Source organism: Dendropsophus ebraccatus, chromosome 4 (genome assembly GCF_027789765.1).
Source record: "Dendropsophus ebraccatus isolate aDenEbr1 chromosome 4, aDenEbr1.pat, whole genome shotgun sequence".
Classification (NCBI taxonomy): Eukaryota; Metazoa; Chordata; class Amphibia; order Anura; family Hylidae; genus Dendropsophus; species Dendropsophus ebraccatus.
The window spans coordinates 3,479,128-3,492,663 of record NC_091457.1 but is presented as its reverse complement, the minus strand read 5'-3'; the positions used below and the strand labels follow the sequence as shown (position 1 = coordinate 3,492,663).

Sequence of the window (13,536 nt, the reverse complement as noted above, 5' to 3'; positions counted from 1 at the left end):
CTGATATCATCTTATTACAGTACAGCAGTGATATAAGAGGAGAGGCTGATATCATCTTATTACAGTACAGCAGTGATATAAGAGGAGGATGAAGCTCTATTACCCGGCCAGGTCAGGAATAGTCCGGTGTCTTACAACCTGTGAACATAGCCTCACTCTGTATATGAGCTGAGCACAGGTAATAATGCATCTCTCTCCCTGATGATGATGATGATGATGATGATGATGATGATGATGATGAGGATGATGATGATGATGATGAGGATGATGATGATGAGGATGATGATGATGATGAGGATGAGGATGATGATGATGATGATGATGAGGATGGGATCCGTCCCTCGGTATATCGGCTGGTACACAGGTAACAATGCCTCATGTGACTGATCCCGGCTGATCACATGGAGGACACAGCTGTCACTGGGGGAGGGGAGGGGGGAGCCTGGACCAATCAGCAGCAGCCATCAGAGGCCAGTAGCCGTGCTGTGTGTAGCATCACCCCGGTGCATGCTGGGAGAGGGGCGGCCATTGGTGCCGCACAGTGTAGCACTATGGCGCTGTCCACCATCCAGAAGGTGGTGATGTTCTCCGGACTGGTGCTGTGTGTGTCCCTGCTGCTGCCCAAAACCTTCCTGAGCCGGGGGAAGCAGGCCGAGGGTAAGAGGTGCTGGGGGGACCCTGAATAAGAACAACCCCGGGAGGAGGTGCTGGGGGGACCCTGAATAAGAACAACTACAGGAGGAGGTGCTGGGGGGACCCTGAATAAGGACAACTACAGGAGGAGGTGCTGGGGGGACCCTGAATAAGAACAACCCCGGGAGGAGGTGCTGGGGGGACCCTGAATAAGGACAACTACAGGAGGAGGTGCTGGGGGGACCCTGAATAAGGACAACTACAGGAGGAGGTGCTGGGGGGACCCTGAATAAGGACAACTACAGGAGGAGGTGCTGGGGGGACCCTGAATAAGGACAACTACAGGAGGAGGTGCTGGGGGGGACCCTGAATAAGAACAACTACATGAGGAGGTGCTGGGGGGGACCCTGAATAAGGACAACTACAGGAGGAGGTGCTGGGGGGACCCTGAATAAGAACAACTACATGAGGAGGTGCTGGGGGGACCCTGAATAAGGACAACTACAGGAGGAGGTGCTGGGGGGGACCCTGAATAAGAACAACTACATGAGGAGGTGCTGGGGGGGACCCTGAATAAGAACAACTACATGAGGAGGTGCTGGGGGGACCCTGAATAAGGACAACTACAGGAGGAGGTGCTGGGGGGACCCTGAATAAGAACAACCCGGGGAGGAGGTGCTGGGGGGACCCTGAATAAGGACAACTACAGGAGGAGATGCTGGGGGGACCCTGAATAAGGACAACTACAGGAGGAGGTGCTGGGGGGACCCTGAATAAGAACAACCCCGGGAGGAGGTGCTGGGGGGACCCTGAATAAGGACAACTACAGGAGGAGGTGCTGGGGGGACCCTGAATAAGGACAACTACAGGAGGAGGTGCTGGGGGGACCCTGAATAAGAACAACCACAGGAGGAGGTGCTGGGGGGACCCTGAATAAGGACAACTACAGGAGGAGGTGCTGGGGGGACCCTGAATAAGAACAACCCCGAGAAGAGGTGCTGGGGGGACCCTGAATAAGGACAACTACAGGAGGAGATGCTGGGGGGACCCTGAATAAGGACAACTACAGGAGGAGGTGCTGGGGGGACCCTGAATAAGGACAACTACAGGAGGAGGTGCTGGGGGGACCCTGAATAAGGACAACCCCGGGAGGAGGTGCTGGGGGGACCCTGAATAAGAACAACTACAGGAGGAGGTGCTGGGGGGACCCTGAATAAGGACAACTACAGGAGGAGGTGCTGGGGGACCCTGAATAAGGACAACCCCGGGAGGAGGTGCTGGGGGGACCCTGAATAAGGACAACTACAGGAGGAGGTGCTGGGGGGACCCTGAATAAGGACAACCCCGGGAAGAGGTGCTGGGGGGACCCTGAATAAGAACAACCACAGGAGGAGGTGCTGGGGGGACCCTGAATAAGGACAACTACAGGAGGAGGTGCTGGGGGGACCCTGAATAAGGACAACTACAGGAGGAGGTGCTGGGGGGGACCCTGAATAAGGACAACTACAGGAGGAGGTGCTGGGGGGACCCTGAATAAGGACAACCCGGGGAGGAGGTGCTGGGGGGGACCCTGAATAAGGACAACCCGGGGAGGAGGTGCTGGGGGGGACCCTGAATAAGAACAACCCCGGGAGGAGGTGCTGGGGGGGACCCTGAATAAGAACAACTACAGGAGGAGGTGCTGGGGGGACCCTGAATAAGAACAACCACAGGAGGAGGTGCTGGGGGGACCCTGAATAAGGACAACCACAGGAGGAGGTGCTGGGGGGACCCTGAATAAGAACAACCCCGAGAAGAGGTGCTGGGGGGACCCTGAATAAGAACAACCCCGGGAGGAGGTGCTGGGGGGACCCTGAATAAGAACAACCCCGGGAGGAGGTGCTGGGGGGACCCTGAATAAGAACAACCACAGGAGTAGGTGCTGGGGGGGACCCTGAATAAGGACAACCCCGGGAGGAGGTGCTGGGGGGACCCTGAATAAGGACAACTACAGGAGGAGGTGCTGGGGGGACCCTGAATAAGAACAACCCGGGGAGGAGGTGCTGGGGGGACCCTGAATAAGGACAACTACAGGAGGAGATGCTGGGGGGACCCTGAATAAGGACAACTACAGGAGGAGATGCTGGGGGGACCCTGAATAAGGACAACTACAGGAGGAGGTGCTGGGGGGACCCTGAATAAGGACAACTACAGGAGTAGGTGCTGGGGGGACCCTGAATAAGAACAACCCCGGGAGGAGGTGCTGGGGGGACCCTGAATAAGGACAACTACAGGAGGAGGTGCTGGGGGGACCCTGAATAAGAACAACCCCGGGAGGAGGTGCTGGGGGGACCCTGAATAAGAAAAACTACAGGAGGAGGTGCTGGGGGGACCCTGAATAAGAACAACTACAGGAGGAGGTGCTGGGGGGACCCTGAATAAGAACAACCCCGGGAGGAGGTGCTGGGGGGACCCTGAATAAGGACAACTACAGGAGGAGGTGCTGGGGGGACCCTGAATAAGAACAACCACAGGAGGAGGTGCTGGGGGGACCCTGAATAAGAACAACCCCGGGAGGAGGCGCTGGGGGACCCTGAATAAGAACAACCACAGGAGGAGGTGCTGGGGGGACCCTGAATAAGGACAACTACAGGAGGAGATGCTGGGGGGACCCTGAATAAGGACAACCCGGGGAGGAAGCGCTGGGGGGACCCTGAATAAGAACAACCCCCGGGAGGAGGTGCTGGGGGGACCCTGAATAAGGACAACTACAGGAGGAGGTGCTGGGGGGACCCTGAATAAGGACAACTACAGGAGGAGGTGCTGGGGGGACCCTGAATAAGAACAACCCCCGGGAGGAGGTGCTGGGGGGACCCTGAATAAGGACAACCCCGGGAGGAGGTGCTGGGGGAACCCTGAATAAGAACAACCCCGGGAGGAGGTGCTGGGGGGACCCTGAATAAGGACAACTACAGGAGGAGGTGCTGGGGGGACCCTGAATAAGAACAACCCCGGGAGGAGGTGCTGGGGGGACCCTGAATAAGAACAACCCCGGGAGGAGGTGCTGGGGGGGGACCCTGAATAAGGACAACCCCGGGAGGAGGTGCTGGGGGGACCCTGAATAAGAACAACCCCGGGAGGAGGTGCTGGGGGGACCCTGAATAAGAACAACCCGGGGAGGAGGTGCTGGGGGGACCCTGAATAAGAACAACCACAGGAGGAGGTGCTGGGGGAACCCTGAATAAGAACAACTACAGGAGGAGGTGCTGGGGGGACCCTGAATAAGGACAACTACAGGAGGAGATGCTGGGGCGACCCTGAATAAGGACAACCCGGGGAGGAAGCACTGGGGGGACCCTGAATAAGAACAACCCCTGGGAGGAGGTGCTGGGGGGACCCTGAATAAGGACAACCCCCGGGAGGAGGTGCTGGGGGGACCCTGAATAAGGACAACCCCCGGGAGGAGGTGCTGGGGGAACCCTGAATAAGAACAACCCCGGGAGGAGGTGCTGGGGGGACCCTGAATAAGGACAACTACAGGAGGAGGTGCTGGGGGGACCCTGAATAAGGACAACTACAGGAGGAGGTGCTGGGGGGACCCTGAATAAGGACAACTACAGGAGGAGGTGCTGGGGGGACCCTGAATAAGGACAACTACAGCAGGAGGTGCTGGGGGGGACCCTGAATAAGAACAACCCCGGGAGGAGGTGCTGGGGGGACCCTGAATAAGAACAACCCCGGGAGGAGGTGCTGGGGGGACCCTGAATAAGGACAACTACAGGAGGAGGTGCTGGGGGGACCCTGAATAAGAACAACCCCGGGAGGAGGTGCTGGGGGGGGGGACCCTGAATAAGAACAACCCCGGGAGGAGGTGCATGGTGGACCCTGAATAAGGACAACTACAGGAGGAGGTGCTGGGGAGACCCTGAATAAGGACAACTACAGGAGGAGGTGCTGGGGGGACCCTGAATAAGAACAACCCGGGGAGGAGGTGCTGGGGGGACCCTGAATAAGGACAAGTACAGGAGGAGGTGCTGGGGGGGGACCCTGAATAAGGACAACTACAGGAGGAGGTGCTGGGGGGACCCTGAATAAGGACAACTACAGGAGGAGATGCTGGGGGGGGACCCTGAATAAGAACAACCCCGGGAGGAGGTGCTGGGGGGACCCTGAATAAGAACAATTACAGGAAGAGGTGCTGGGGAGACCCTGAATAAGGACAACCCCGGGAGGAGGTGCTGGGGGGACCCTGAATAAGGACAACTACAGGAGGAGGTGCTGGGGGGACCCTGAATAAGGACAACTACAGGAGGAGCTGCTGGGGGGACCCTGAATAAGAACAACCCCGGGAGGAGGTGCTGGGGGGACCCTGAATAAGAACAACCCCGGGAGGAGGTGCTGGGGGGACCCTGAATAAGAACAACCCCGGGAGGAGGTGCTGGGGGGGACCCTGAATAAGAACCTCTGGTTACTGTGTATATACTATATATTATTATATATGTACAGCCGGTATAACCTGGGTATATACTATATATTATTATATATGTACAGCCGGTATAACCTGGGGATCTCCTGTATATAATTATATATGTGTACAGCTGGTATAACCTGGGGATCACCTGTATATAATTATATATGTACAGCTGGTATAACCTGGGGATATACTGTATATAATTATATATGTACAGCTGGTATAACCTGGGTATATACTGTATATAATTATATATGTACAGCTGGTATAACCTGGGTATATACTGTATATAATTATATATGTACAGCTGGTATAACCTGGGTATATACTGTATATAATTATATATGTACAGCTGGTATAACCTGGGTATATACTGTATATAATTATATATGTACAGCTGGTATAACCTGGGTATATACTGTATATAATTATATATGTATAGCTGGTATAACCTGGGGATCTCCTGTATATAATTATATATGTACAGCTTGTATAACTTGGATATATACTGTATATAGTGTTAAAGAGCACACTGCTATAATCTGGGTGTCTCCTGTATATAGTGATATAGAGCACACTGCTATAACCTGGGGATCTCCTGTATATAGTGATATAGAGCACACTGCTATAACCTGGGGATCTCCTGTATATAGTGATATAGAGCACACTGCTATAACCTGGGGATCTCCTGTATATAGTGATATAGAGCACACTGCTATAACCTGGGGATCTCCTGTATATAGTGATATAGGGCACACTGCTATAACCTGGGTGTCTCCTGTATATAGTGATATAGAGCACACTGCTATAACCTGGGTGTCTCCTTTATATAGTGATATAGAGCACACTGCTATAACCTGGGTGTCTCCTGTATATAGTGATATAGAGCACACTGCTATAACCTGGGTGTCTCCTGTATATAGTGATATAGAGCACACTGCTATAACCTGGGTGTCTCCTGTATATAGTGATATAGAGCACACTGCTATAACCTGGGTGTCTCCTGTATATAGTGATATAGAGCACACTGCTATAACCTGGGTGTCTCCTGTATATAGTGATATAGAGCACACTGCTATAACCTGGGTGTCTCCTGTATATAGTGATATAGAGCACACTGCTATAACCTGGGTGTCTCCTGTATATAGTGATATAGAGCACACTGCTATAACCTGGGTGTCTCCTGTATATAGTGATATAGAGCACACAGCTATAACCTGGGTGTCTCCTGTATATAGTGATATAGAGCACACTGCTATAACCTGGGTGTCTCCTGTATATAGTGATATAGAGCACACTGCTATAACCTGGGGATCTCCTGTATATAGTGATATAGAGCACACTGCTATAACCTGGGGATCTCCTGTATATAGTGATATAGAGCACACTGCTATAACCTGGGGATCTCCTGTATATAGTGATATAGAGCACACTGCTATAACCTGGGTGTCTCCTGTATATAGTGATATAGAGCACACTGCTATAACCTGGGTGTCTCCTGTATATAGTGATATAGAGCACACAGCTATAACCTGGGTGTCTCCTGTATATAGTGATATAGAGCACACAGCTATAACCTGGGTGTCTCCTGTATATAGTGATATAGAGCACACTGCTATAACCTGGGTGTCTCCTGTATATAGTGATATAGAGCACACTGCTATAACCTGGGTGTCTCCTGTATATAGTGATATAGAGCACACTGCTATAACCTGGGTGTCTCCTGTATATAGTGATATAGAGCACACTGCTATAACCTGGGTGTCTCCTGTATATAGTGATATAGAGCACACTGCTATAACCTGGGTGTCTCCTGTATATAGTGATATAGAGCACACTGCTATAACCTGGGTGTCTCCTGTATATAGTGATATAGAGCACACTGCTATAACCTGGGTGTCTCCTGTATATAGTGATATAGAGCACACTGCTATAACCTGGGTGTCTCCTGTATATAGTGATATAGAGCACACTGCTATAACCTGGGTGTCTCCTGTATATAGTGATATAGAGCACACTGCTATAACCTGGGTGTCTCCTGTATATAGTGATATAGAGCACACTGCTATAACCTGGGTGTCTCCTGTATATAGTGATATAGAGCACACAGCTATAACCTGGGGATCTCCTGTATATAGTGATATAGAGCACACAGCTATAACCTGGGGATCTCCTGTATATAGTGATATAGAGCACACTGCTATAACCTGGGTGTCTCCTGTATATAGTGATATAGAGCACACTGCTATAACCTGGGTGTCTCCTGTATATAGTGATATAGAGCACACTGCTATAACCTGGGGATCTCCTGTATATAGTGATATAGAGCACACTGCTATAACCTGGGTGTCTCCTGTATATAGTGATATAGAGCACACTGCTATAACCTGGGGATCTCTTGTATATAGTGATATAGAGCACACTGCTATAACCTGGGGATCTCCTGTATATAGTGATATAGAGCACACTGCTATAACCTGGGGATCTCCTGTATATAGTGATATAGAGCACACTGCTATAACCTGGGTGTCTCCTGTATATAGTGATATAGAGCACACTGCTATAACCTGGGGATCTCCTGTATATAGTGATATAGGGCACACTGCTATAACCTGGGGATCTCCTGTATATAGTGATATAGAGCACACTGCTATAACCTGGGTGTCTCCTGTATATAGTGATATAGAGCACACTGCTCACATTGCTAACTTTTTGCTTTCTTCTCCATCTGGCGCAGCATCATGAAGACTTCTCCGACCACAACTTGTCTGCAGGGGCAGCTGGGGGTGACTGGGGAAGGGAGGCAGCTGGGGGGGGCTGGGGAAGGGAGGCAGCTGGGGGGGGGCTGGGAAAGGGAGGCAGCTGGGGGTGACAGGGCAAGGGAGGCAGCTGGTGGGGTGACTGGGGAAGGGAGGCAGCTGGGGGGGGCTGGGAAAGGGAGGCAGCTGGGGGGGGCTGGGAAAGGGAGGCAGCTGGGGGTGACAGGGCAAGGGAGGCAGCTGGTGGGGGACTGAGGAAGGGAGGCAGCTGGGGGAAAGGGAGAGCAGCTGGGGGAAAGGGAGAGCAGCTGGGGGAAAGGGAGAGCAGCTGGGGGAAAGGGAGAGCAGCTGGGGGGCAGGGGAGAAGCTGGGGCTCAGGGGGAGAGGCTGGGGGTCAGGGGGAGAGGCTGGGGGTCAGGGGGAGCGGTAGGGGGGCAGGGAAGAAGCTGGGGTTCAGGGGGGGCTGGGGCTCAGTGGGAGAGGCTGGGGGTCAGGGGGAGCGGTAGGGGGGCAGGGAAGAAGCTGGGATTCAGGGGGAGAAGCTGTGGGTCAGGGGGATGGGCTGGGAGGCTGGGGAGCAGCTGAGAATGCAGGGGAGAGAGGCTGGGGGCAGGGGAGAGGCTGAGAATGCAGGGGGGAGAGGCTGGGGACCAGGGGAGACGCTGAGGGTTAGGGGGAGAGTCTAGGGGGGGCAGGGGAGAGGCTGAGGGTTAGGTGGAGAGGCTAAGGGGTTAGGTGGAGAGGCTGGGGGGGGCAGGGGAGAGGCTGGGGGGCAGGGGAGAGGCTGGGGGGCAGGGGAGAGGCTGAGGGTTAGGTGGAGAGGCTGGGGGGGGCAGGGGAGAGGCTGGGGGGCAGGGGAGAGGCTGGGGGGCAGGGGAGAGGCTGAGGGTTAGGTGGAGAGGCTGGGGGGGCAGGGGAGAGGCTGAGGGGGCAGGGGAGAGGCTGGGGGGGCAGGGGAGAGGCTGAGGGTTAGGTGGAGAGGCTAAGGGGTTAGGTGGAGAGGCTGGGGGGGCAGGGGAGAGGCTGGGGGGCAGGGGAGAGGCTGAGGGTTAGGGGGAGAGGCTGGGGGCAGTGGGAGAGGCTGAGGTTTGGGGGGAGAGGCTGATGGTTAGGTGGAGAGGCTGGGGGGAGCAGGGGAGAGGCTGGGGGGCAGGGGAGAGGCTGAGGGTTAGGGGGAGAGTCTTGGGGGGGCAGGGGAGAGGCTGGGGGGGCAGGGGAGAGGCTGAGGGTTAGGTGGAGAGGCTAAGGGGTTAGGTGGAGAGGCTGGGGGGGGCAGGGGGAGAGGCTGGGGGCAGGGGGAGAGGCTGGGGGGCAGGGGGAGAGGCTGGGGGGCAGGTGAGAGGCTGAGGGGCAGGTGAGAGGCTGGGGGGCAGGGGGAGAGGCTGGGGGGCAGGTGAGAGGCTGAGGGGCAGGTGAGAGGCTGAGGGGCAGGTGAGAGGCTGGGGGGGCAGGTGAGAGGCTGAGGGGCAGGTGAGAGGCTGAGGGGCAGGTGAGAGGCTGGGGGGGCAGGGGAGAGGCTGGGGGGCAGGTGAGAGGCTGGGGGGGGCAGGGGAGAGGCTGGGGGGCAGGTGAGAGGCTGGGGGGGCAGGTGAGAGGCTGAGGGGCAGGTGAGAGGCTGGGGGGGCAGGTGAGAGGCTGAGGGGCAGGTGAGAGGCTGAGGGGCAGGTGAGAGGCTGAGGGGCAGGTGAGAGGCTGGGGGGGCAGGGGAGAGGCTGGGGGGCAGGTGAGAGGCTGGGGGGCAGGGGGAGAGGCTGGGGGGCAGGTGAGAGGCTGAGGGGCAGGTGAGAGGCTGAGGGGCAGGTGAGAGGCTGGGGGGGCAGGGGAGAGGCTGAGGGGCAGGTGAGAGGCTGGGGGGGCAGGGGAGAGGCTGAGGGGCAGGTGAGAGGCTGAGGGGCAGGTGAGAGGCTGGGGGGCAGGGGAGAGGCTGGGGGGCAGGTGAGAGGCTGAGGATGCAGGGGGGCCGGGGGGGCAGGTGAGAGGCTGGGGGGCAGGGGGAGAGGCTGGGGGGCAGGTGAGAGGCTGAGGGGCAGGTGAGAGGCTGAGGGGCAGGTGAGAGGCTGGGGGGGCAGGGGAGAGGCTGAGGGGCAGGTGAGAGGCTGGGGGGGCAGGGGAGAGGCTGAGGGGCAGGTGAGAGGCTGAGGGGCAGGTGAGAGGCTGGGGGGGCAGGGGAGAGGCTGGGGGGGCAGGGGAGAGGCTGAGGGGCAGGTGAGAGGCTGAGGGGCAGGTGAGAGGCTGGGGGGGCAGGGGAGAGGCTGAGGGGCAGGTGAGAGGCTGAGGGGCAGGTGAGAGGCTGGGGGGGCAGGGGAGAGGCTGGGGGGGCAGGGGAGAGGCTGAGGGGCAGGTGAGAGGCTGAGGGGCAGGTGAGAGGCTGGGGGGCAGGGGAGAGGCTGGGGGGCAGGTGAGAGGCTGGGGGGGCAGGGGAGAGGCTGGGGGGCAGGTGAGAGGCTGGGGGGGCAGGTGAGAGGCTGAGGGGCAGGTGAGAGGCTGGGGGGGCAGGTGAGAGGCTGAGGGGCAGGTGAGAGGCTGAGGGGCAGGTGAGAGGCTGAGGGGCAGGTGAGAGGCTGGGGGGGCAGGGGAGAGGCTGGGGGGCAGGTGAGAGGCTGGGGGGCAGGGGGAGAGGCTGGGGGGCAGGTGAGAGGCTGAGGGGCAGGTGAGAGGCTGAGGGGCAGGTGAGAGGCTGGGGGGGCAGGGGAGAGGCTGAGGGGCAGGTGAGAGGCTGGGGGGGCAGGGGAGAGGCTGAGGGGCAGGTGAGAGGCTGAGGGGCAGGTGAGAGGCTGGGGGGGCAGGGGAGAGGCTGGGGGGCAGGTGAGAGGCTGAGGATGCAGGGGGGCCGGGGGGGCAGGTGAGAGGCTGGGGGGCAGGGGGAGAGGCTGGGGGGCAGGTGAGAGGCTGAGGGGCAGGTGAGAGGCTGAGGGGCAGGTGAGAGGCTGGGGGGGCAGGGGAGAGGCTGAGGGGCAGGTGAGAGGCTGGGGGGGCAGGGGAGAGGCTGAGGGGCAGGTGAGAGGCTGAGGGGCAGGTGAGAGGCTGGGGGGGCAGGGGAGAGGCTGGGGGGGCAGGGGAGAGGCTGAGGGGCAGGTGAGAGGCTGAGGGGCAGGTGAGAGGCTGGGGGGGCAGGGGAGAGGCTGAGGGGCAGGTGAGAGGCTGAGGGGCAGGTGAGAGGCTGGGGGGGCAGGGGAGAGGCTGGGGGGGGCAGGGGAGAGGCTGAGGGGCAGGTGAGAGGCTGAGGGGCAGGTGAGAGGCTGGGGGGGCAGGGGAGAGGCTGGGGGGCAGGTGAGAGGCTGGGGGGGCAGGGGAGAGGCTGCCCCCCAGCAGGGGGGCAGCTGAGGATGCAGGGGGGCCGGGGGGGGCGGGCAGACGCTGTGGGGCTGGGGGGAGACGGGGCGGCCGGGAGCAGGCTGGTGGGCAGGCTGGTTCCCTCCCCCCATGCAGCACCGGGGTCCGGGGTGCGATGCAGGGGGTGAGCTTCCGGCACACACAGTATGACAGAGGCCGGAAGCTCACAGCTGCAGCCCCGCGTTCCTGGATCTTCTCTCCTGCTCGGCGATGACGTCACATCACGTGAGCGCCGCCGAGCAGGAGAGAAGATCCAGGAACGCGGGGCTGCAGCTGGGAGCTTCCGGCCTCTGTCAGACTGTGTGTGCCGGAAGCTCAACACCAGCCCTGCACCCCGGACCTCGGCGCTGCATGGGGGGAGGGAACCAGCTTACCCACCAGCCTGCTCCCGGCCGCTCCGTCACACCTCCCCCCCCCCCCCCCCCGGCGCGGACTAGGCACCCGTGGGCCGGTGCCTACGGACGTTTTTTTTTTTTTTTTTTTTTTAATAATAAAAAAAGTGTTCCCTGCGGGTGCCGCCCCCCCCAGGGCGCCGCCCTAGGCACCGGACCACGGGTGCCTAGTGACAAATACGGCCCTGTCTCCTGTATATAGTGATGTAGAGCACACAGCTATAACCTGGGTGTCTCCTGTATATAGTGATGTAGAGCACACTGCTATAACCTGGGTGTCTCCTGTATATAGTGATATAGAGCACACTGCTATAACCTGGGTGTCTCCTGTATATAGTGATATAGAGCACACTGCTATAACCTGGGTGTCTCCTGTATATAGTGATATAGAGCACACTGCTATAACCTGGGTGTCTCCTGTATATAGTGATATAGAGCACACTGCTATAACCTGGGGATCTCCTGTATATAGTGATATAGAGCACACTGCTATAACCTGGGTGTCTCCTGTATATAGTGATATAGAGCACACTGCTATAACCTGGGTGTCTCCTGTATATAGTGATATAGGGCACACTGCTATAACCTGGGGATCTCCTGTATATAGTAATATAGAGCACACTGCTATAACCTGGGTGTCTCCTGTATATAGTGATATAGAGCAGACTGCTATAACCTGGGTGTCTCCTGTATATAGTGATATAGAGCACACTGCTATAACCTGGGTGTCTCCTGTATATAGTGATATAGAGCACACTGCTATAACCTGGGTGTCTCCTGTATATAGTGATATAGAGCACACTGCTATAACCTGGGTGTCTCCTGTATATAGTGATGTAGAGCACACAGCTATAACCTGGGTGTCTCCTGTATATAGTGATGTAGAGCACACTGCTATAACCTGGGTGTCTCCTGTATATAGTGATATAGAGCACACTGCTATAACCTGGGGATCTCCTGTATATAGTGATATAGAGCACACTGCTATAACCTGGGTGTCTCCTGTATATAGTGATATAGAGCACACTGCTATAACCTGGGTGTCTCCTGTATATAGTGATATAGGGCACACTGCTATAACCTGGGGATCTCCTGTATATAGTAATATAGAGCACACTGCTATAACCTGGGTGTCTCCTGTATATAGTGATATAGAGCAGACTGCTATAACCTGGGTGTCTCCTGTATATAGTGATATAGAGCACACTGCTATAACCTGGGTGTCTCCTGTATATAGTGATATAGAGCACACTGCTATAACCTGGGTGTCTCCTGTATATAGTGATATAGAGCACACTGCTATAACCTGGGTGTCTCCTGTATATAGTGATATAGAGCACACAGCTATAACCTGGGTGTCTCCTGTATATAGTGATATAGAGCACACTGCTATAACCTGGGTGTCTCCTGTATATAGTGATATAGAGCACACTGCTATAACCTGGGTGTCTCCTGTATATAGTGATATAGAGCACACTGCTATAACCTGGGTGTCTCCTGTATATAGTGATATAGAGCACACTGCTATAACCTGGGTATGCTCCAGTATATAGTGATATAGAGCACACTGCTATAACTTGGGTATGCTCCAGTATATAGTGATATAGAGCACACTGCTATAACCTGGGTGTCTCCTGTATATAGTGATATAGAGCACACTGCTATAACCTGGGTATGCTCCAGTATATAGTGATATAGAGCACACTGCTATAACCTGGGTATGCTCCAGTGTAATTCCTCTCTTTCTCTATAACGGTGCAGGCAGTTCGGGCCGTTTCCCGTCTTCGGTTCCTCCGGTGAAGCCTCCGGATGGTCGGGCCGGCAGTTTTCCTCGATCCCATTTATCGGAGGCCGTGTCGAAGGCGAAGGGCGGGGGAGGAGGGAGCAGCAGCCGGCAGAGCCTGGTGGGGCAGATCATTCCCATCTATGGATTTGGCATATTGCTATATATTCTCTATATACTTTTCAA

At 56.5% G+C, this 13,536-nt stretch overlaps 1 protein-coding gene across 1 annotated transcript in view; it reads left to right on the top strand.

Annotated features, from left to right (window-relative positions):
• Nucleotides 1-551: 551 nt before the first annotated feature.
• The window catches only part of RIC3 (RIC3 acetylcholine receptor chaperone), a 28,308-nt gene continuing 15,323 nt past the window's right edge, over nt 552-13,536 (top strand). Inside the window, exons 1-2 of the mRNA XM_069968018.1 lie at nt 552-657; nt 13,329-13,536. The exon at nt 13,329-13,536 is cut by the window's right edge and continues 1 nt beyond it. Coding sequence (XP_069824119.1) covers nt 552-657; nt 13,329-13,536 — 314 coding nt within the window. The remainder of the gene's footprint in view (nt 658-13,328) is intronic.